At 31.4% G+C, this 24,145-nt stretch overlaps 3 protein-coding genes across 7 annotated transcripts; 1 reads left to right on the forward strand and 2 right to left on the reverse strand.

Moving 5' to 3' along the window:
* The first annotated feature begins 4,058 nt into the window (after positions 1-4,058).
* Positions 4,059-7,646, forward strand: LOC115724793 (putative leucine-rich repeat receptor-like serine/threonine-protein kinase At2g24130). Its single transcript, XM_030654143.2, has 2 exons — positions 4,059-6,732; positions 7,016-7,646. Exons 1-2 carry the CDS (start codon positions 4,071-4,073, stop codon positions 7,414-7,416), a joined length of 3,063 nt encoding a protein of 1,020 aa, XP_030510003.2. The 5' UTR covers positions 4,059-4,070; the 3' UTR covers positions 7,417-7,646.
* A 5,499-nt stretch (positions 7,647-13,145) lies between these two features.
* Positions 13,146-16,194, reverse strand: LOC115725756 (uncharacterized). 4 transcript variants are annotated; one of them, XM_061116994.1, is made up of 4 exons: positions 15,952-16,194; positions 15,547-15,584; positions 13,883-15,267; positions 13,146-13,702 (listed from the first exon to the last, which is right to left on the reverse strand). In XM_061116994.1, the coding sequence occupies exons 3-4, from the start codon at positions 15,227-15,229 to the stop codon at positions 13,679-13,681; spliced, it is 1,371 nt and encodes a 456-aa protein (XP_060972977.1). In that variant the 5' UTR covers positions 15,230-15,267; positions 15,547-15,584; positions 15,952-16,194; the 3' UTR covers positions 13,146-13,678. The 4 variants fall into 4 exon arrangements, with proteins under 4 accessions (XP_060972977.1, XP_060972976.1, XP_030511224.2 ...); XM_061116993.1 differs by having other exon boundaries at positions 15,927-16,160; XM_030655364.2 differs by having other exon boundaries at positions 13,883-15,264; positions 15,952-16,145.
* Positions 16,195-20,389: 4,195 nt separating this feature from the next.
* Positions 20,390-23,433, reverse strand: LOC115694855 (uncharacterized). Of its 2 annotated transcripts, none has more exons than XM_030621954.2 (6): positions 23,077-23,433; positions 22,851-22,975; positions 22,656-22,752; positions 22,435-22,544; positions 21,209-21,283; positions 20,390-20,733 (listed from the first exon to the last, which is right to left on the reverse strand). In XM_030621954.2, exons 1-6 carry the CDS (start codon positions 23,144-23,146, stop codon positions 20,683-20,685), a joined length of 528 nt encoding a protein of 175 aa, XP_030477814.1. In that variant the 5' UTR covers positions 23,147-23,433; the 3' UTR covers positions 20,390-20,682. The 2 variants fall into 2 exon arrangements, with proteins under 2 accessions (XP_030477814.1, XP_030477813.1); XM_030621953.2 differs by having other exon boundaries at positions 23,053-23,313.
* Between the last annotated feature and the right edge of the window lie 712 nt (positions 23,434-24,145).

A 24,145-nucleotide genomic window follows, 5' to 3' on the forward strand; every position in this document is an offset into this window, starting at 1 on the left:
GAGATAGACTAAATATATAGAATACTGAAATTATCTTAGAAAAGCTACATTTTGAAGATTCTAAACAGGTTTGGGTTTCTCTGAGGTAAGATCAGTCTGCACTCATGTAGGACTTCAATTCAAACTTTTAAACTCTCAAGCTCCCACCACCCAAATTGATTAGTACATAGAGAAAATACCTTATACCAATGTGGTGGAGAGCATTATGTACCTAATGGTCTGTACCAGACCACACCTATCTTATGGGATTAGTATTGTGAGAGAAATGTGTTGAACACTCAAATGTAGTTAAAAGGATAATGAAACATCTCAAATTAAGGTACAACCAAAGTGAGACTCATCTATGAAGACAACAAAGTCAACTTTGATGTTATTGGTTTTGTGGACTCAGATTATGCTGGAGACTTGAATTCAAGAAAATGACAAAGAAATTATGTTTTTCAATTAAATGGGTGCACTATATCAACTAGAAAGCTAACTGACTTGCAATCAATAGTTGCCCTCTCTACGACATAAGTTGAATAAATGACTTGTAAAGAGGTTGTCAAAGAGGCATTATGGCTCAAAGGCATCACAAGAGAAATTGGCCTAAACCATTCAAAGGTAACAATCTTTTTTGATTGTCAATGCACCCTACATCTCATAAGCACCAAGTCTTTCATAAAAAAACTAAACACATTGATGTGAAGCTTCATTTCATTAGAGACTTCATCTCAGAAAGAAAAATTCAGTTGAAGAAAGTGTCAACGGAATACAATCCTTCTGATTTGCTTACTAGGACACTACTAACTTCAAAATTTGAACATTTGTTTGAATCTCTTAATGTCTTTTCTAATTGTTTTAGGATTTATATTAGCTTTCAAGGTAGAGAACTGTTAGTCCTATTAGTGACAGTTAATATAGTTAAATAAGTGTTTAGTTTGGCTGTGTGTTAGTTAAGTGGCTATTGTCTATAAATAGTCAATCTCATTCATTTTCTTGTAATAACTCATTTCAGAGGAATTAGGGAAGCTAATTAAGATTGAATGTGTGTTTGGTTGATCGAGTCAAGTGGCAGACATACATTAACATTTCTTTCCTTAGATCTTCCTTAATTCTTTCTAAATTTTCTCAATCTTTATTAATTACTTGATTTACGATAAGTTTACACAACATATTATATATATATACAAGTCTATACGTAAATAAGCTATAGCTAGGCTATATAGTATATATATATAGCCAACTCCCTTTGACTTTGAATTATATAATTATATATATTCTCCTGAAAATTCTTGAAGCAATAAGAATACGAAAACCCACCTCCGCCTGCATTGTCATTTGTCAAACACATATAATATATACATATATATATATATAAAGAATTGAAGACGACTGAGAAAAATTTTTCCCTTTCAAACACATTAACATAATCTAATAATAAACTCTTAATTTTGGTTGACCCAACATAATAATAAACAGCTAGATATCGATCCAGAATAACATTATTATTTCCCACTATCGATCCTATATACATATAGTTAGGGCTTTTATGAAGCTGTCATAGTTTATATTAGGTTTTTAAATATATATTTTATTATATATGAACGATATCATCTTAATTAATTCGTACATATTGATTTGTTCGAATTTGTCACACGTTTCTCAGTTATATATATATTATATCACGATTCATGATCAAGTGCTATAATACCTGATCTGAATGAAAGAACTCATATGTATAACATCATCATCATGATCATCATAATATATAGAGATTAATAAATAGTATTGTATGTGGGAATTAAATCCATTAAGTAGTTATTATATATAGTATATAGTTTAGTTAAGCCGACAAATATACCAAAGCGAATACCCACTTGCTAGTTGCCGCGTCACCTTTCCAAGCGTGACTATTAATATAATTAACTTACCATATCTTATTATTATTATTTAAAATTAAAATGACTGATCCTTAATAATCAATATCAACTTGCTAGGTCGACCACTACTACTATTATCCTCACTTTTACTTCTGCATATAGACATTTTAATTATGAGGTCATGCATATAATTAGATGTTTTTAATAATAATTATTAAACTAAAATAAGTAAAATTTGATATATTTAATTATACTAACAGTTTAGAGACGAAAATCACTGATGCCCTATATCAGTACAGAACAAGAAATCAACAGTACACTACTATAAAAATAGCCTAGAGGCGATTATTTCGTCATTCTAGAATCGATTTTGAAGAAATTCCGAACCGTTGGCGTCAGTGGCGGACCCAGGATTTAAGTTGAGCGGAGCGACACTTTTTTTTTTATAAGTGAGGGGTGCATCTTTTTTTTTTTCCTACATTGCATAACATGTTAAAAATTAATACAAATTTATATTTTAGTATTACATATAGTATAAAGTAACACTTTTTTTTTTTTTTTTAACACTTGAAGTTAGCTCAAGTGGCCATAGGAGGGTGCGTGTGTGTTGGAGGTCCTGGGTTCGAGTCTCAAGTTATGCATTGTGTAATATATAAACGCTTAAATCAAAAAAAAAAAAAAATAACACTTTTTTTTATAAGTGAGGGGTGCGTCTTTTTTTTTTTTACATTGCATAACATGTTAAAAATTAATGCAAATTTATATTTTAGTATTAAATATAGTATAAAGTAAAAAAAATAACAATAAAATATAATTGGTTAAATAATTAAGACATTAAATGTAAGTATTATTGGTAGAGGTTAATAAAATAAAATAAAAATACCAAAGTAAACATGCTTGTATTGGAATTAGAACTCATGACCTCGTTTAGATGGATGAAATGACTTTACCATTATACTAAAGCTTATTTTATGTATATGGATATCACTTTTATTTATAAATATATGTTGTAACTAACTAAAATACATATATATTTTTTTACCAATTTTTTTTCAGGGTGGGTTACTGCCCCACCTCGCCTCTATGTGAGTCCGCCCTATTTGGCGTTGCAGGGGTTTAGAAACACTCAAACCACATATATGCAAAAATTTGGTCAAGCACTTCAACAACTATATTTTTTTTTGAGAGAACAATTACATTTTTAATTATCATTCATGTATATTAAAACATAATTAGTAAGTAGTCAAGAGCGATAATATTGGAAATAAGAGTTACAAATTTTAGCCAAGATTTGCAACTTTTTTTTCACGTTTGTAACTTTATTTTGCATGTACAAAAATATTATTTGTCACTCTAAGTATTTGTCACAATACTATTTAATCTAACACTATACTATAAATAATAATATAATAATAAATATTTATTTATTGATTTATATATAAATTAAAATGATAATAAAACTCAAATATAACATTAAAGTATTTATAATTCTACAATTAAAATTATTAAAAAATAGTAAAATAAAAGTATACATTAACATAATTTAAAATTAAAGGAATTAACTCATATATTATTTTTTAATTTTTTTTTAAATTTATAATTTAGGTTGCTCAGGTGTAGTTTCTATGTGGGTTGCTATACGGATTTTAGTTACAATTTGGGTTGTTCCGTTAGTTGCTACAATAACTTTTGTGTGGAATTCTGCAAAAAAAAAAAAAAAAAACTATTTTCAAATATACACCTTAAAAATTCACAGAATTAACTACTATAACAATAGTATAGATGGTCATATAAAGATAGTTGAATTATATTTCTTTCTCCAAATACAGAAAACTACAAAAGTGACACCAGAAGAGAGAGATGTGAATTAAGTGTTTGTTAGGCTTAGAGGGCGCTGACATGTCCACCACTATTAAAACACTTTTTATAACTATTGATTTGCAAACCTTAATGGATACATACATACACACATACATATGCAAATGATATGATGTATCTATCTATGAATGTTTAGTTTTATGTAAACATTAATGTAATAATATAAGCACGTGTCCGCCACCCATTTGCCACTTTCAAAGTCAGACATCACAGGCGCCAAACGTACTTCCATCCCTCTTCAACCCCAGTTAGGCACCAAATTACAACTTTTATATTTTATTTTATATCTATCTATATATATATTTCTCTAGCTGCGTGGTACTATTGGACATGATCACCTTAACCTTCTTGTTTATACATGTCATATATATCTTAGTTATGGTGATGGTGATGATGATGATGTTCAATTCTGTTTTGTTCTGTTTCTTATTCTTTTGTTGTTGTTCTTCATCATCATCAGCTGTTGTTTCAAGCCATTATAACAATGGTGGTGGTGGATCAATAGATGGAGATAGAGTTGCATTGTTGTCATTCATGTCACAAATAGTTTCAGACCCTCAACATGTTTTTGAGGATTGGAACTCTTTAAAGAATAATAATAATAATAATGTCTGCAACTGGTTTGGAATTCGTTGCAATAGCGAAAAAACCAGAGTTGTTGAGCTTGATTTAAGTGGGAAATCACTCAAGGGAACCATTTCTTCTTCTCTTTCCAATCTTTCTTCTTTGAACATTCTTGACTTGTCAAGAAACTCATTCCATGGCCATATTCCTAGAGAATTAGGCTCCCTTTTGGAGCTTGGTCAGTTGAGTTTATCCTCTAATTTTCTTGAAGGGAACATTCCTTTTGAGTTGGGATATCTTCATAAATTAGTTTATCTTGATTTAGGAACAAACCAACTTAAAGGGCAGATTCCATTTTCGCTTTTTTGTAACCAGTCTTCTAATTCTCTGCAATATGTAGACCTTTCTAACAATTCTCTAAGTGGTGAGATTCCTCTTAAGAATAAATGTCAGCTCAAAGAGTTGAGGTTTTTTTTGCTTTGGTCTAACCAACTAGAGGGTCAGATTCCACCAGCTCTTTCAAACTCATCGAAACTCGAATGGCTCGATTTGGAATCAAACAAACTCAATGGGGAGTTGCCTTCTGAGATTGTCCGAAAAATGCCTCAGTTACAGTTCCTTTACTTGTCATATAATGACTTTGTCAGCCATGATGGTAACACCAACTTGGAACCTTTTTTCACTTCTTTACTTAATTCTTCTAACTTCCAAGAACTCGAATTGGCAGGAAATAATCTTGGTGGGGTTATTCCATCTAGTATTGGTGATCTTTCTAGTACAAATCTTGTACAGATGCATTTAGATGAGAATCTAATATATGGTAATATTCCTCCTCAAATTTCAAAACTTGTCAACCTCACACTCTTGAACTTGTCTAGTAATCTCTTGAATGGGACAATCCCATCTGAATTATGCAAGATGGGAAAGTTAGAGAGAGTTTATTTGTCAAATAATTCACTCTCTGGAGAGATTCCATCAGCTCTTGGTAACACTCCTCATTTGGGTCTTCTTGATTTGTCAAGAAACAAACTTTCGGGTTCGATTCCTGATAGTTTTGCTAATCTTTCCCAGTTGAGAAGACTATTGCTTTATGATAATCAACTCTCAGGCACCATACCACCAAGTCTAGGAAAATGCATAAACTTGGAGATTCTTGACCTTTCTCATAATCATATTACAGGAGTCATTCCTGATGAAGTTTCAGGTTTGAGAAGCTTGAAGTTGTACTTGAATCTTTCTAGTAATCACTTACATGGGCCTTTACCAATGGAGCTGAGTAAAATGGATATGGTTCTTGCCATTGATTTATCTTCAAACAATCTCTCTGGTACAATTCCACCACAGCTTGGGAGTTGCATTGCTTTAGAGTCTCTTAACCTTTCAGGCAATGCCTTAGGAGGTTCTATACCGATTTCGATTGGACAGTTGCCTTATCTTAAACAATTTGATGTGTCTTCAAACCACTTAGCTGGTCAAATACCACAATCTTTTCAGGCATCATCAACACTTAAGCAACTCAACTTTTCTTTCAACAATTTCTCTGGAAATGTATCAAACAAGGGGGCCTTCTCTTCTCTAACCATGGAATCTTTCTTGGGAAATAAAGGTCTTTGTGGCTCAATAAAAGGCATGAGAAACTGCAGAAGAAAACACAATGATCATCATCGCCTTCTCTTCTTGTCAACTCTCTTGCCACTATCAGCTGTTCCCATTTTCTGTATGCTTTGTTACTCACTAATAACCAGGTCGAGAATTCGAAGTCAACTTTCGATTTTCAACAAAGGGGATATAGAGGAAGGTGAAGAGGACAAAAAAGAACTTAAGTACCCAAGAATCTCATACCAACAGCTCATTAATGCCACTGGTGGATTCAGTCCTTCAAGCCTAATTGGTTCAGGCCTTTTCGGGCATGTCTACAAGGGTGTTCTTCAAGATAACACAAGAATTGCTGTGAAGGTTTTGGATACTAAGGCAGCTGGGATTATTTCAGGAAGCTTTAAAAGAGAGTGTCAAATACTAAGGAAGACTAGGCACAGAAATCTAATAAGGATCATCACAATCTGTAGTAGACCAGACTTTAAGGCACTTGTTCTTCCTTTGATGTCAAATGGGAGCCTGGAAAGGCATCTATATCCAAACCATGGATTCAGGAATGGTTTGAATCTTATTCAGCTGGTGAGCATATGCAGTGATGTAGCTGAGGCAGTGTCCTATCTGCATCATCATTCTCCTGTTCGAGTTGTCCACTGCGATCTCAAACCGAGCAATATTCTCCTTGATGAAGACATGACAGCTCTGGTGACTGATTTTGGGATTTCAAGGCTGGTGAAAGGTGGTGATGAGACCAGTAACATTGCTATAAACGATTCGATATCATTCAGCTCAGCAGATGGCTTGTTGTGCGGATCTGTTGGATACATAGCTCCTGGTATGTACTCTTCTGTTACTTCATTTTTTTCCTTATTTACTAGAATCAAAATATTATGTCCTTTCTACTTTTTGGTCTTGATATTTCAAACACTCATTAACCAATTCAATTTCACTATTTCCTGGTGGATTTTGCAAATTATTAGTGTGTGATTATGACTAAGTTCCAAAATATTAATTCACCTTATCCAAACTTCAGCATTATTTTATGGTCAAAAGAGCATGTCTTCTTTACAATGCTTCAATCCTAATAGTTTTATTGCATTGATTTTGACAAACTGCAGAATATGGATTGGGAAAACGCGCTTCAACTCAAGGCGATGTGTACAGTTTCGGGGTCCTCCTGCTGGAAATTGTCACAGGAAGACGCCCCACTGACAGTTTTTCGGTTGAAGGTTCAAGCTTGCATGAATGGGTGAAATCTCATTACCCTGATAGGCTTCAGCCAATGGTTCAACAAGCACTAGAGAAGTATGCTCCAACTGCATTAGTCCCAACTCATTACACAAGAATTTGGGCCAATGCAGTGTTGGAATTGATTGAATTAGGACTCATGTGCACACAATACACTCCTTCAACAAGGCCAACCATGCAAGATGTGGCTCATGAAATGAGTAGGCTAAAAGAATATCTCTCCAACCCTTCTGCAGTTTTGATTGAAGAAGAAGTTGATCCAAAAATCTAATGAATTCAATTCTTTGTATGTTAGTAAAATCAATTCTAATGACCCTAATAGCTTGGGATTTTTTGTAAAAATATTTTTTTTTGTTTTTGTTTTTGTATTTGTATTTACCCTTAATCTGCAATGTTTAAAGGGTAGATTTAAAAGGCTTAATTTTATAAATGCCTTTTTCATAACATTTTGTAAAAAGGGTACTCAATAAAAGAAGACTTTCTTTCTTTGTTTTCATTTATTAACAATGATAAAAATGTGATTAACATGTTAATAATATTCATATCATCTATTGCTTTTGCTTGCCTTAAGTGGGAACCAATCAAATACACTTTTTGATTATTATTATTATTATTATTATGATAATAAGTCTTCCAATAGTGATCTAATTAGTGATCAAGACCAAAATTAATCAATGAAATACTATGAAGAAGATTACAACCAATCTTTCCATATCTTGGCAGCCTCAATTTTGTATATAATATTTAGTATTATTATTGTGTTTGTGGAAGTAACACAGATTGATTTTCCATGATCCAAATGGGCACTCAAAATATCTCTTTTGGCCTACCTTGCAATACATAAGAATATGCCTTAATAAATATGAAGATAGTGGAAGGTTTTAGTATGAAATGAATACAATCATAGCCATCCACTTGAAATTTTTTAACTCTCACAATAGGCATTAGAAAGTTTTGTAGCACCATTATCTCTTATTTTAGGTCAAATTGTCCCTAGCAATGGCAATATATAATGGATTTTTTAAAATACATATATTAAATATTTGTATGAAAATAGCTAATGAGGATACCAAGTATGCATACCCCCAACTCCCATGATCACCAAAAAACTAGGCTCCCGAGATCAGAAAACTATAACAATTGCTATGTAAGTACCCAAAAGTTTCGAAAACTTAGATTTTTTTCTTGCTAGCAAACTAGATCATTTGAGCTATCTCTCTCTGGTCAAATTGAAAGTAAAAGATATTTTAAACCAAGGGATTGACTTAATATGGGACAAAAAGTCTTCAATAACTCAGTAAAAGGTTATTGTCATCCAAAAAGTAGGCTAGGCTAGTTTAGGCTAGGGTATACACATAGATATAATATCCACCAACCTGCAGTTAACCTTTTTACAATGCTTTTTTTTTTATGGTTCTGAATGTATTTCCATGTTGAGCATGTCATGTATACCAACCATATAATGACAATAATAAGAATAAGAAAGATATATTTGTTTTCTGATGTCAATGATTTCTTTTTTCATAGCTTGTTCTTTCAAAATTAACACACCCTACCACCTAAACCTACCATAGAACACTCCTACATAACACTCATTTAAGATATGTATGAAATATTTTAACTTCTCAGTGTTTGGTAGGAGCGAAAAGTAATAGAAAAATTATTGGATAAATTTGGACAAAACTTTTTGTCCAATTAAAGGGATTAATTTCGGGGGATTAAGCGGGAAACATCATCTCCTAATAGAGAACATTATCCCACATGGATTAAATGTAAAAGTACTTAGCCATATATAAGAACATGGGCTACTCCACTCATCACCAATTGGTTTTGAGATGGAATTCCATGATTCTCATTATAATATCAGAGCTATATTGGAATATTATTCCACATGAGCCATATATATAAGAACATGGGCTACTCCACTCATCACCAATTGAGATAGAACTTCATAATTCTCATCATCCCCCCTATCATTACTCTCCCTCTCATTTTCCCTCTTACCAAACAATAGATTTTTGCGCTCATTCGACCCTTGTTTCTCTTATCATCTACATCATTCTAAAGACCACTAAACCTTTCCAAATTGGAGATATTTTAAGAGGGAATTGTCCACTTAAATTGTAGAGTGGTCATTAACAATAAAAAAATTTATCCTTCCTCCTACCAAACAAGGGAGATGATTTTGATATTCTCTTCTCATACCAAACACAATAAGAGAAGAGAAGAGAAGATAGCATATTTCATCTCCTTCCTTTCTACCAAAAACAACTAAAGAGTACCAATTAACAGTTTTATGTTCTAACCAACTGTTGGAATTATATTTCTTAGCAGCTTTTTATCCTAGATGAGTGGATTTGTAACCACAAATCAACAGCATGAAAAGTTGACATAACTGATCACAATTTTTGTAACTCTTTAGCCGTTTTTCAGATGAAGTTGAGAACCAAAAACTACCTGCTGACTGTATTAGTTTACAAATAGTCATAAGATTATCTTATAGAAGTAGTAAAAAGTCTACCTTTAGCCTTAAAATACATGTTAACTAGTCCTATTATACATGCACCTGTCTAACTAGGATTTTACTATTGTAACTTATACCTTAAACTATGCTAACACCTAGAAAAATGATCAAACATGAACTGTATCTAGTCATTAAGTCATGAAAAGGTATCAATAAATTTAGAATCCAAATGTAACCTTCCTAATCAAAGAGCTTAGATGGCTATGTAAGCATTCAATTTGTTAACTTTCCACTAAATAAATAATTAGAGTCGTACACTTACCTTTCATATACATAAATATATATTTATATACATATATATTTGGTATGTACTTTGATGAATCGATTCCCACTGATGGTCTCTTCAATATATTCATTACCAATATTATCTTTTCTGCTCAATCTACATCACATGTCAATTTTATCACTGGTATTTTCTAGAGAAGCCTGATATGTGTATGTGTGTATATAAATATATGTATATAGATATACCACCCCCCCTTTTTTGGCTTTTTTTTTTTCTTTAAACAATGTCTTGATATTGCAATTTATCATGTTTGAGTATAATAATAGTATTATTACTAATACAAGACAAAATAGTGTATTTAAAAAGAGAAAGAAAAAATGGTATTTTATAAAACTAGGGGTGATGTTAAAACAAGTTAACATCAAACTACAGAGAGGTAGACAATGGTGTAGGCATGACATCTATGAAGATGGGGTCCATCTGAGCCCAAAAGTGAAAAAATAAGAAGAAGAATTATGCATTTATATGATGGAAACTGTTAAACAATATGAAAGAGTAAGAAGAGAAATACAATTTATGCACAATTCAACTCTTTTGGAAGTATGAGAAGCTAGTTTAGTGATAGGTCATAAGAGCAAGAACAAATACAAAATCCCAAGTTATTTGAGAAACTTTGGAGTTTGTTTGGCTGTGTTTTCAGTTTTCAGTTTTTAAAATTGTGTTTTTAAAAGTGAGAATAGAAAACAGTTTTTTGTTATTTTAAAAATTTAATAGTGTTTGACACAAATTTTTTAAAATTATTTTTAGATTTTTTCTTACTAAAAAAATTAATATTTTAACACCATACCATGACATGAACCTATCCGGGTTCGGATTCGGCTATAGTTGGGTCTAGGATCGAGTATGCAAGCAAAAATATAAATATAATATGTTAGACAAAAAAAAAATATTTTTGAAAATTGAAAACAATATTTTGATGTTTTCTGTTTTCTATTTTAAAAATTATTTTTAAAAAATTTTGCCAAACGACCCCTATTAATTTTTAAAAACTGTTTTCAGTTTTAAAAAATAGAAAACAGTTTTTAAGTTATGAAGCCAAATAGTCTTGGTAACTCCTTGAGTAATATTTTACTCTAAACAGTTCACACAAATTCAATAACCCCTTACATAAGACTCCAAGATTCCTTAATAGCCAACCAATAGCAATCTAAACAATCATCTCAGCCACTAAGGACTTAGACAATCCAAAATCCTAATCAATTATACTATTGAGACTAGTATGAAGGTGTAACAAGTTATTATGAACTTTCAACCTGTTTAGTTCAGATAAAAGATGACAAAACAAAACTATGATCGAATTTTTCGAGTAGTTGAATTTCGATCTAAGTCATGTTTGTTGGTTCAAAATAGCATAAATAATAAGCAGAATTTGGACTTGGATTTTACTGGCCAGATATTTTATCAGAAGCTTTATGGTAGGTACAAAGAGTAGTAGTAGAACACAGTGTTATTCCACTTGAAGTAAATAGGATTAGGTGATGATTTTTGGTTTGTTCATGAAAAAGTGAACTTGAATGTGACAAGGTTTACCAAAGATAATGACCTCCATAATAATACTAAAAGTTCAAGTATTTTCTTCAGCTCTGATGTAAAACACATGGTTGAAGAACAATATCAGTTTCTTTCTTTAGTTTATCATTTGAAATAAAATAATGAGTTTATACAATTTTGAATCTCTTTGTTTTTTTAATACCAATTTGGTCCATCCATTTCAAATAATTTCAAACAAAACCCTTCAGAAGCGTTTGGTTGGAGGTAATGAAATGAAATGGAATGAAAAGAAAACAATTTTAATTTCATTCCTTTGTTTGGTTGCATTTTAAAGTATTGGAATGTCATATAAAATGACTTTTTTATTATTTTGGTAGAACAGCTATTCTATTTTGAAATTGAAGGAATGACTATTTAATTTTTTTTCATGTATTTTAAGTTTGATTCCAAACCATTCCTATTTCTATTCTCATTCTCATTCTTATTCCTATATTTTTATTTCTTCCAACCAAACGTCACTTCTGTTTTGACTCCCATGAATTCAATTTGCTATAGGAGACTTGCAATGGAAATCCAGACTATTTATGAGTTCATTGTTGACCAAATTTGTAAAACAAAAGGCACTGTTCGTAGCTTTTTGTAATCAAGGATCCAAAACAATATTACTAAAAATAATAAATAGCTTTTGGGCCCATATCTATTTTGTCCCTGAACTTTGGTCCAAAAAAATTATGCCTTCTGAATTATTACGAGACGTTTGTTAAATAATTAACAATTTTACTCCTCGAACTATGATCACTATCATATTTTGCTCCCCGAATTTCTATCACTGACATACTGTGTCCTTTTAATTTAACAGAAGTTTGGAGGAAAATACATGATAGTAGTCATACTTTAAAATTACAGTGTTCCAAAGTAAGAAATATTTAACATCGCTAATAATTTAGGGGGCATGATCTTATTAATAACAAAGTTTAGGAAACAAATACCAATTTATTCAAAAAAAAAATCCAAAATGGTATAAACCTTTAAATATTTTGAGAAATAGTATAAGCAATAACACTAACCTAGAGGGTTTTAGTTGACAAGTGTGCCTAGACAGATTTATTTAGTAGTAAGTGGGTGTTTCCATTCCATTCCAAAGTGGCTGGTGGTCACAATCAATTGACTTGCATGGTGAAAACAATTGTTTTGTAGCTAATCTATCAGGAATAGTTATTACATCTTAATAATTTCCTAATTTAAATGATATTAATATATATTGTATATCTCTTGATTATTCTAAAGAATTTGTGAACTAATAATAATGAAGAATTAAACTTTCTTCAGTTGCCTTTAGCATTAAGCAAACTAAAATTTTCTTTCATTTATCAAACTTGGCCATCCCTTCTTGATGATTGGTCAACAAATATAAATGTTACTCTTGAAATTGAAATTTTCTAATGTGAGATTTTCAAAATATGCAGAGTTGAAGCATCTTAATGACAATTCTGCAACTTGGTTCTGAAATCAACAAAGAGTTTATGTGCTGTTACAATGCTCCCAAAGTCATTGTAGTGATCAAAGTTTTGACTTTTAGTTGATGAATTAGTATAGTGTTACAAGTAGCTAAATGCACTTTGTTAATGCTAGAAACATATTACACACCATATGAAAAATTGGATTGGAGAAAAGAGAAAAAGAGAGAACACCAAGAACATCAATCAAACAAACTGTATTATTTACTTGTTACAGGTAATATGAAAATTATTGTGTATGCAAAATCTGATTTACAATCAAACAAGGAAAAATTAAACTCTCAAACAGCAAGGTATACTTATTACTTACAATCAATATATATATCTGAAAATTTTGAAACAAAGAATAGATAAGAAAGCAAGCCTAATACAGTACTCTAAAATTACACTCTCTTATGATGTGCAGCTACTTATATGAACAACTATGCAAGCTTTTTATTTTTCTTTTCGTTTTTTGTTTTCGAAACTAGGCTCCCCGCCTAACCTTACAAGAAAAACCTTCATTTTTTTCCCTCACTAATGGTATACTTAGTGTTAGTGAGCTGTAAGATCAATTTTGGAATAAAATCCAGTTAGAAAAGGAAATCCAATTAGAGATTTTTTTGGATATTCACCAGGGGGATCTCAATGAACATACCACAGCCTGTCTGAAACTGGTGAAGCCTAGATCTTTTCAACATCTCCCGAAATGGTACCATTCGATTGAATTTATTGATCAAAGCCAAAAGTGTAGCAGTGCCTGCCAAGGAAGATTGCTAGTATCAGGTGAATCACAAACAAGATGAACATAAAAGGACATGTGAAAATTCAGCAAGGATAGCAAGTGTGCTACCTCATCTCATGTCTGTTTCTTCTTGTGTATAAAAATAAAGAAAGTGAAAAGGACATCTCTAAAAGGAAAAGATCAAGAAAGACATACCTCTTTTAGACAATGTACGCGATCATTATCTTGCTTTCCAGTTTTGTTTTCTAAGGGTTTTTCTTGTTCATCATGTACTGGAGTTTTATCTTTTCTCCAACTACAAATTTCAGCTTGTAAGGTGTTGATTTTTTCATGTATTTCCCTCAATAACTTTCTCTCTTCTTCACCTGCAGAAGTAATTTCTTGACTTGCACTATTCTCTCCCTCAATCCGGTCTACCCTTCTACACAACTGTTGAAACTTGGCCTGAGATTCAGAAACACCAATTGTTGGATGAACCGTAGTCACATTGCATTTAATACTCATTTCATCATTTGGTATAGACAAGTTTCTCTCATCTTTTGAGCAGTGCAACATCGTCTTTACACAGTCGTTTTCATCTTGAACACAAAAGTTACTGGTTTCCTCTGACATAAAATCCAGCTTCCCAAGCTTAATCTCAGCTTCTTCAATCAACTTTCTCTGTGCTTTGTTTTGTTGTTCACGAATATTATGATCCTCTTTAAGTTTCGGAACTTCATAAATATCTTGAACACTCGACGACTCTTCTCGTCGATTATCAGCGCGGTTTACTTGATCCAAACTGTTAACAGTTTCTAACCTCGAAAAATCAACTGATGTGCTGCTGGTGGTTACTGGTGGAGGCAATGAACAAGATCTAGAACCACTCTTTGATTTTGTAGCTTTCTCTCTACTAGAATCTCTACCATTTGAAATCTCTCTTACTTGTTCATCTAACATCTTTATCTGTTGCCAGAAAGAACTAAAGGATCCACCTGAAGAATCCACGGATTTTTCTTGTTCTAAACCGTTTTTCTTGCTGTGGAAATCCTTTATGGGAATTGGAGGCAAAGAGCTAAACCTCTTAACATTACCACCACCACCACCACCAACAGCAACACAAGAATCTCCTTTCCATAGATCACTTCCTTGTATCAATAAATTCTCAGGAAACTTGCTTTCAACAGCAACCATATCACTGTATCCCAAGCTCAAAAGCCTGCACTTATAAGCCTGAACTTGGAATTCAAGTGAAGCAATTTCCATCTCCTTGGAATAAATTAGATCCTCGAAAATCGCAAGAGACTCCTCAGCATGACAAATCTTTTCCTCTGCCAATCTCTTGTACTGATTTGCTTCCATCTTCACAGCAGCTTTCTCTCCTTGCAAACGTAGTATCATGGATAAAGCTTCACTAGCTGCACTAGCTGAAGCTTCCCTTTCCTGGTCCAACTCGGCATAAAGCTTTTGCAGAAGCTGTTGCTGAAGTTGGAGTGTGTCTTTCAGAACTATTATATCAGTTTCAGACATCCCAGAAAATGTACTCTCTTCAGCCATACACATATATCTTTGGTATTAAAAACAATCAACTTCTGATTCTGCTGGGTACCATAGAATAGAAATTTATCTCAGAAAGAATCAAAAAATACCAGAATCATATCATGACCCATTTCAGAAATCAAGTCTAAGATCTCAAGAGAAAGATATATGAACTCAGTTTGGACTAACATAACAATATGAACTCAAAGAAAAAACCCAGAAATTTCCCATAAATTCCATTTTAAAAAGGTTAAATCTTTTAACAGTGATTCAAGCATAAAGACAAATATCTTATGAGCAAAATGTAGACAAAGGAAAACAGAAAGAAAAGATCATTGTACCTGAAAAGCTTGAGCAAACCCAATTGAGATAATTTCCACTGTGAAAACAAATTTCAGCACCAAAACAATATTTCAGAAGTAAACTCCAAAAAAATAAATACTGAAAAATCAGAGCTTTAAAACTTTGAAACGAAGAAAACTAAAAAGAAGAACTTTTTTTTCTTCTTATTATGTATATTGATTAATGAGCAAAGAAGAATCCCAGAAAACGTACAAACAATATAGAGGTCTTAAGTAATCATTAAAAGGAAACCGAATTTTTCTAATAGGGAAATTAAATGAGAATAAATCCTAAGCTTAGTAATAATTTAAGAAAGAAACCCAAGAAAATTGAATAAATAAATAATTAAAGAAAGGCCATGATTACAAATTCCCTGTACCTTATAAGATTTTTGGGATTGTTACCTTAAAGAGAATCCAAGTAAACATGAAAAACCACAGTGTACCCACAAACAGACAAGGCTTTCTTTCCTGTAATAAACGTTGTTTTTGCTTTCCTTACACAGCAAAGTTGGTACTCAAACATTTTCAATTCGTTTCATAATTTCATTCCCCAAAGAAAAAAGAATAATAATAACTATAAACTGAAATAGTTGGTGTGAAGAAAAAAAACACGCACAGGTTTTAATATAGTAAAACGGATAAAAATGAACCAAAACGCGGTCGTTTTGCCTTGTCAATAATGACTGTAATAAATTTTGTCCTAAACTCATTTAATATGTAAATTTTTATTTTTTGTAATGTATTAAATTATGCCTTTAATTTTTAAGACTATAAAAAATTCTCTATGAATTATTGAAATGGTTGAATTTAAGAACTTAAGTCTAACATGAATCAAAATTTAAAGGAGATGATTTGGTACATATTAAAATTTGAAGGACATAATTTTGTAAATATCATAATCTACGGAACATAATTTAGTATATAGACAATCACTAAATTAATAAAATTGAATGAAATTATACAAGAATTTCAACAATTTCAATAGTTTAAGAAAAAAATTTAACGGTTAAAAAAATTTAAAAGAAAATATAATTTGATACATGTCTAAGTTAAAGGATAAAAATTATAATTAGCCTAATATCTATATTACTTACTGTGTGTCCTAATCTATTTTAAATTATATATGTTTTTGAAATTTTTTTAATAATTTACTTAAATTTTATTTTCAATACTATGAATTATTTAAAAAAAATTACCATAACTATAATATAAATTCTCATATAAAAATAATAATTATAATTATTCCATACACAATAATAAAAATAAAAAACGCTTGTATAGTAGGGATAGGATTTCCAAATATTATTATATATCTAAGTAATATCATGATAATTATATTCTTTTTAGTTTTGTTCAAATGTTTAGTGTTTGATTAAAGTGTAGGACCATTTTATTTTTATTATTATATTTTTAATATAAAGGGAGCTGATAAATCATAAATTTTTAAAAGGTCGTTAATGGCGATTCCAACGGCTAGAATAATGGCCCACAAGTGTGACCATTGGGTCCAGCTTTACCGACCATGTGTGCCATATATAAATATACAATTAAACTTTTTTTTTCTTTATTCTTCTAAGGAGTTATATAAATAAATAAATAAGCTTTAATTTTATATATAATAAACATTTTCTTTGTTATTATCAACTATTCATGGGGTCAACTACACCTCTTTCATTTTTATTTATTTATTTATACTTTTTTTTTTTTGAGTAATTTTCTTCAGCTGAACAAATCATTACATGTATAAACTAAAGAAAGAAAAATAAAGGGTCAATCATACATTATTAAATTGTCATAATTAGGGTTAAAGAATTCGGTAAAGGGATGCACACGGGACAAAGAATTAGCAGAGAGTGTTCTTTCATGCTTATCTCTATTAAAAATTTTAATCATCATTCCCGTTTATTTCCCATCGGGAATGTGGCAGGGAATCCCTTAATGGGGGCGAGAACGAAACGAGAAATCTCCTAATTAATAAAAAAATAAAAATTATACTAAAAATTAAAATATATAAAAATATATAAAAATATTAAACTACATAAAAATTAAAATATTACATATTAATTATTATTCAATAAATTAATTATTATCCAAAATACAACTTAAAATTCATAAAAAATAATACTAATATACTAAAAATGCAACCATAAATTATAAAATGTAACATATTACTAGAAATATACAATAAAATACTAAACGGGTCCCCATCGGGACAGGGAGTATGATCCCCGTCCCCGTCCTATTTAATATTCGGGGACAAAAAGTAATTTCCGTCCCCGTCCCGTTCCCCATTTAGATGGGAAATTCCCGCCCCAGTTCCATTAAGGGCAGGTCCTAATCCAGTGTCAATGTTTTGTGGTAAGATATTAAACTTTTTTTTTATTAACAATAAATGTTTCATATAAATTTATATATTTTTTTCTTTAAAAAATAACTTAAAATCTTATACTATATATCAAAATATATAGAAGAAAATGAGGGAGTCATTTCCTTAAATTACTTAGTTCATGATTAACAAAGCAAAGAAAGATATATCAAGTGGTGGAGTCATTTTCTTCTTAATATAATCTAATTAATAAGGCAAAGCAAAGACCCACTGATTAAGCATGCCTTACTTATTTAAGGGGCCAGAGTAAGTAAAAGCTGAAGATAAGCATCATAGATAGAGGTGGATAATGGCTCTGAAAAATTATGCCTTTTAAAGGTCACTAGTTACAATCTACAACTCTAATAATGAGCAATTATTCACTGTTTTAAAGGGCGTGGGGGACTAAATAAGATCTTCTCACCCCTCATATAATTATCATAGTCACATCACTTTAGGTTGCTTTGTTTGTGGGTGTGAAATTGTAGTTTTCACAAAATGAAAAGCAACAACTCAAAGATTTCAGTCACTCACCAACAAAGAAAATGGTGTCCAATATTTCTTTCATGGTCTATCTTTTTTTGTCTTGTTGTCACTGATAATTTTTATGGATAGAATAATGTTATAAAAATCAAAATTTCTGAATATTTTTATAGAGATTTCATGAAATTTCTATTTGATGTATCGATGTATGATATGAATTATTTGTCATTTGTCTTTGGCAATGATATGAAAGATATTGTTCGTATTCAGTATAGTATAGTCTATGGAGAAACAGTGAGGAGAGAGAGCATCAACAATATTCATGCAATATTTAGACTTACAGGCAAATATGGCTATATCTTAATATCAATATAATGGAAATTAAAATTGTTTAACTAATAATTTTGATATTAATATTTGTTGAGAGAATGATTTTCATTAGGCAAATCATCAGATAATAATCTATTACTTGATGATATATCACTTAAAGAGTGGAATCAACAACATAGACAAATTATATAGTTTACAAAAATATAAATGAAAATTCTAATAACACCTTCAACTAAAATACTAATAAACTATTAGCGTTGAAGCATCAAAGAAGCACGAAGAATGATAGATTTCTAATCTAAATGAACATTCGACAAATCACATATATTAATGACTAATTTGGTAATAACAACCCTATTATTCGACCTAGAATAAAATGAAATAGCCAAATGACAAATCATAGCAATAACAATCGTAATAAACAATCACATTATAAACTATGGGGCCAATAAAAAATTGAGAATCTCTCAGATTTGAACATGGACAAGGATAGTCGTGCTACTAACACCAATATAATTTGCGCCAATTGAAAATTCCCCAATGTCCCAAAAAGAAACAAGACAAAAATCTCCTGTCATGAATGAATAAAGTTCTACTACCATAACAATAGCGAAATGGTGCAACAACAACGTTATTGAAAATAATAATAATAATAAAAAAAAAAACATATCAAATAAAAATAACACACTAAAAAGATTAACACTAGTGAAGATCTAATCCAAATTCAATGAGCAACTCAAATCCCCGAGACGCACCTTTGAAGAAATAAGACGAGAAGAAAATAAAGAATACCTAGGCAGAAGGATAACAACAACTCCAGTGAAATAAAAAATAGTGTGAGAATCAACAAGACCTGACCAGAGTCGCGCCATAAGGCTGAGAAAGAGCTAGCGAGCCTTGGTCAGGCAAGAAAATCAAGGCTAAGAACTTATAGAGAGAAACCCCTAAATACACCAAATTATATCTATTTACATTTTTTATATTAATATTTTTTACTAAGATCACGTTTGGAAAGTCATGGTTTAATTAGATTTATGTGTTATTAGAGATAATTACATAATTTGACATGTTCGTATGACTATGTAATTACACTGTAACTGTGTAATTGAAGGTAATTGAAGAATTTCAGTTATACTCTTCAATTATAATTACTAAAAAAAAATTATTTTAAACATTAACTACTAAAAAATATTATTCTCTCATATAATTACTAACTATTTTATTAAAAAATTTATATATAATTACCACTTCAATAATTTCAAACACAGCCTAAATATGTATGTCAAACATTATCATATTTATATGATAACCTAATTAAAACAATGTTAAATAATATATAAATAACACTTCCATTTATTATTATTTTATAAAAATGTCGATGGAAATTTATATTTTTTTATGAATATAGTTAGAAATATGAAAATTAATAATAAAAGCCTAGCTCTAAAACAAAATGAGAGGGAAAGAAAATGACATTGAAACCATCAAGGGCCACTTGAGTAGTATATGGAAGAAAATGGTTTGGTGTCATTACCACAACTCTTGGATGACATAACAACAAAATCTTGTGAGTTAAGTTAAAACATGTTTAGATAACACTTAACCCAATCTGATTGGTGATTTATAAAAGGTTTCAAGTAGGGAAGGTAGAAAGAATTTTCATTTCAAAAAATGCCTCTTTTTTTCTTTTTCTGAATAAGCCTATTCGGCTGCAGTCAATGGAAAACATGGGGTTGAGTTTAAGTTAAATAATTGTATCAATTATCTAAAAATGTCCCTACTCAACAGCTTGAAGTTATCCACAAACAAAACCATGTTATTGAACAGGTTGAACTACAGCCAATATATAATCATAAAGGCTTACAAGTTACACCAGATGATTATGCAATTATCCTCTAAATGAATTGGTAGAGTACGATTTCATGCTAAATTTCGGTTTTTCTTTTTCTTTTTCTTCAGTCGATCGGAACCTCAACATCCATCTTTATGCCAGTGTTTCCCAGAACCTGCAAACAATGAGGCCATCAATTACAGTCTTTTCATACGTATTGGAGTGGAGTGACTTGATGAATGTGTTTTTCCACTCAATTTATTTGAAAGTTAATGCGAAGAGAACCTATTCAAATGTGTTGAAAATGTCTCGAAGAAATTGTCAAAGAGATCATGTAGGAAAAAAGTCAGAAGATGACTAAGTTCAAGTAATGGATGACATGACAATACTTGCTACTACTTGATTAAGATGAGAAAAAAGCAGCATTGGAATTAATGGTTATACATAGATATACTACCAAACTTTTCATCTGCGAGCTCTTTTTCTACTGCCAAATGACTTAAAGAGCTTTATTATTTATGCAGGAAGGGATGTACAATCAAATTTAAAAGTATCCTCTCCCTCTCATAAAAAAGATTATGCAAAAGTAGTTTATAAATATGACCATGTACCGTACAATGCACTTATTCATAAATGGAAATTTGATATACCTTTGTGAAGTCGGATATGCCTAATGTTGAATCTTTTGCATACCCTGATTCCTCGAGGACACGAGTCAACACTTGCTGTAAACACACATAATAAATGTTAGGCATCAGTGCATCACCTCTCAAGTCTCAACACTGGCACCTTTTGGTTCTTGGTTAAGTTTCCAAACACATATTAAGTCTTAGATGAAAATCCAAACACAATAATTTTTTAGCGAAATGAAAATACAATTACCATTCCTACATGATATTTCTTTTCACAGCACACCTAGAATTAGTAATTTCTAATCCTCCAGCCAATGTAAAAGGAAATTTTTCGAATTTGCAAAATCAATAGAAACTGGATTTAAAACGAATTTACTTTAATAAATTTAATCAATAGGTGGTTTTGCTCATTTTTCCTCTTCTAGCTTTAAGAACCAACTTCACACTGTTCTCAAAGGAACTTCAATTCTATGCAACAGCGAAATGGTTAGAGTGTAGTTAGAAATCTTAATAACGTTAGTGATAGTTATTGTTTTTTATTGAATGAGCAGTGATAGTTAATGTTGAATTCTGAGATCCACAAATTTAACAAATAACTTAACACACTAAATATCAGTTGATCACCCAAGAAAAGAAGAGTAACTCAAACAAGGTTACTAAATAATAGTTTCTGGTTTGCTCATACAAGGTCTAGTGTTACTGTTCTGGTCCCTCCTGAATACCTACAAAATGCCCTACGTACTTATTCCTCAAATATTGTCAGTGTACGGTCGAGTTAGGCAAGGAACCAGTTTTTACATAATAATATAAATTGAATTCTTAAATGATATTGATGGAAACTTATGCGTTTTACTTTTGAGATCCTTAAGCTTAACAAATAACTAACACGCTCATTATTAACTGATCAAAGTAGTGAATTGTTAAAGGTAAGCAATTTAAGAGATGCAAGTTTAGACCAATCACTAAAGCTTGATCGGAGACATCCAGATTGTCCAAAGTAACTATCATATTTAAAGCCACAAATTGTAAAATCAACACCCCTGAATTTTAGAATCAACAAGGTAAGCATTCATCATTTTATATAGTACTAGAGAGTAGCAAATTTGAAGAAAGGCAAGAAAATCCCAGTATCTCAATTCAAAAGAGGATTCGTTCTGTTTTTGTTAAACAATTCACTTATAGCTCTACTCATTCACACCATTGCCTAAATAAAAGAGAGCCAAAATAACAATGATAGGCTTTACCTCCCTTTGTTGCTCAGATATAAACTGTCCAGTCAAATCCCTCAATATGTCCAATATGTCACTGAATGTGACTTTTCCATTGCAATCAGAATCGTATACTCTGAAGATAACTACAAAACAAAGAGAACCCACAAAATCAAAATTCAGTAAAGAGACAACCGAACACTGAGTTTGAAAATCTCTCTAGCACAGATACATATATAGTAAGATAGAATGATTACACTCAATCTTTTGTTGCTGGGTCGCTCTAGGACTGAATGCTGACAAAAATGCCACAAATTCCTTGAAGTTCAATCCATTCAATATCCCCATCAATCTCTGAAATTGAAGACTTAATTAGTTTAATATGCTGAAAGTATCCAATTATATTATACATACAGATGCATCCAATTCCATATAATTCCATAGATAATGACCTGAGAAAGGGGATTGACAGCGACTTCAGGTATAGACAACAACTCATCTGCGGAGACGAAACCTCCGCCATTGCGATCAAGCTGACAGAATCTCTGGTACAGGGAGACGATCTCCTGCTGCGAAACTAATCATACGGAAAAATCAAAATCAAAATCGTGAACAAGAACAAGAAAAGATGGGCGATCAAAATAGGTTACGAACCGAAGCAAAACGATTTGTACTCACATGTGTTGCTGCAGTGGTGTTGGACTTCTTCAATGTCGTATTGGGTGAGCATAGAGGAACCGTTGCCCATGGCGTGGAGAAAGAAAGAGAGAAGGCAGAGACCGATTTAGGGTTTAGGTCTGAGCGTGGAGCATTAGGGATAGTGATGGCCTCAGTCTCTCTCTCTCTCCAACTCCGCCCAGCTTGTCTCAGATGAAGAAACCCACAGTCGTTAGAGTGGAGCGAGCCTGGTTGGTTGGTTGGTTGGTCTCCTTCGGCGTGTGCGTCATACCCACGCGCTGCAAACGGCGATTCTACTACTGTCGTTTCCTGAGCACGGCATCGTAGCCCATTATTGCATACGACATGTCGTTTATAAGACATTTCAAAAAGAGAAAAAAAGTCAGCATTTATATATTTGAGTTTTCAAAAACAAAAATAATAATTTATTAAATAATTTGTGTCATAAATATTTAATTTAATTTTTTCAGTTACAATTATTATAATTTAATATAGACTAAATAAGAAATTTTCTCCCGAATTTTGACATGTACCAAATTATGTCCTGAATTTTTTTTGCCGTTAAAAACTCCCCTTGAACTATTGAAATTGTTAGATTTAAGAACTTTTGTCTAATTTCATTCAATTTTACTATTTTAGTGATTGTTTATGTACTGAACCATGCTCCCCAAACTTTGATATCTACCAAATCATGTCTCTCAAACTTTGATACGTACTAAATCATGCCTTCTGAATTTTCATCCATGTTAGAATTTATTTACTAAAATTAGACAAAAGTCCTTAAATCTAACAATCTTAATAATTCAGGAAAATTTTTAACGGTCAAAAAAATTTAAGAACATGATTTGGTACATGTCAAAGTTCGAGGGGAGAATTATTAATTAGCAAATATGCCTATTTACCCTTTTCTTTTTAAGGGTAAATAAGATTATTTCAATATTTCCATAAAGCCCAACATAACATTGAGATATTTTCAGTGTCTTGCTTTAACTAGTGAGTAATGTCATAATCAAACAAGGTAGTAAAAGTACCTTCAATGGTGTCTTTTATAGGTCCAAAAGCTAAGCTA

The sequence above is a fragment of the Cannabis sativa genome, chromosome 6, assembly GCF_029168945.1.
Source record: "Cannabis sativa cultivar Pink pepper isolate KNU-18-1 chromosome 6, ASM2916894v1, whole genome shotgun sequence".
NCBI lineage: Eukaryota > Viridiplantae > Streptophyta > Magnoliopsida > Rosales > Cannabaceae > Cannabis > Cannabis sativa.

Coding starts and splice junctions, on each gene's coding strand:
- LOC115724793 (XM_030654143.2), top strand. CDS start 4,071: ATGATCACCTTAACCTTCTTGTTTATACATGTCATATATATCTTAGTT. Junction 6,733..7,015: donor TGTTGGATACATAGCTCCTG/GTATGTACTCTT, acceptor GACAAACTGCAG/AATATGGATTGGGAAAACGC.
- LOC115725756 (XM_061116994.1), bottom strand. CDS start 15,229: ATGTGTATGGCTGAAGAGAGTACATTTTCTGGGATGTCTGAAACTGAT. Junction 13,703..13,882: donor GCGTACATTGTCTAAAAGAG/GTATGTCTTTCT, acceptor CTTCCTTGGCAG/GCACTGCTACACTTTTGGCT.
- LOC115694855 (XM_030621953.2), bottom strand. CDS start 23,146: ATGGGCAACGGTTCCTCTATGCTCACCCAATACGACATTGAAGAAGTC. Junction 22,976..23,052: donor GTACAAATCGTTTTGCTTCG/GTTCGTAACCTA, acceptor CCGTATGATTAG/TTTCGCAGCAGGAGATCGTC. Junction 22,545..22,655: donor CCAGCAACAAAAGATTGAGT/GTAATCATTCTA, acceptor TTTGTTTTGTAG/TTATCTTCAGAGTATACGAT.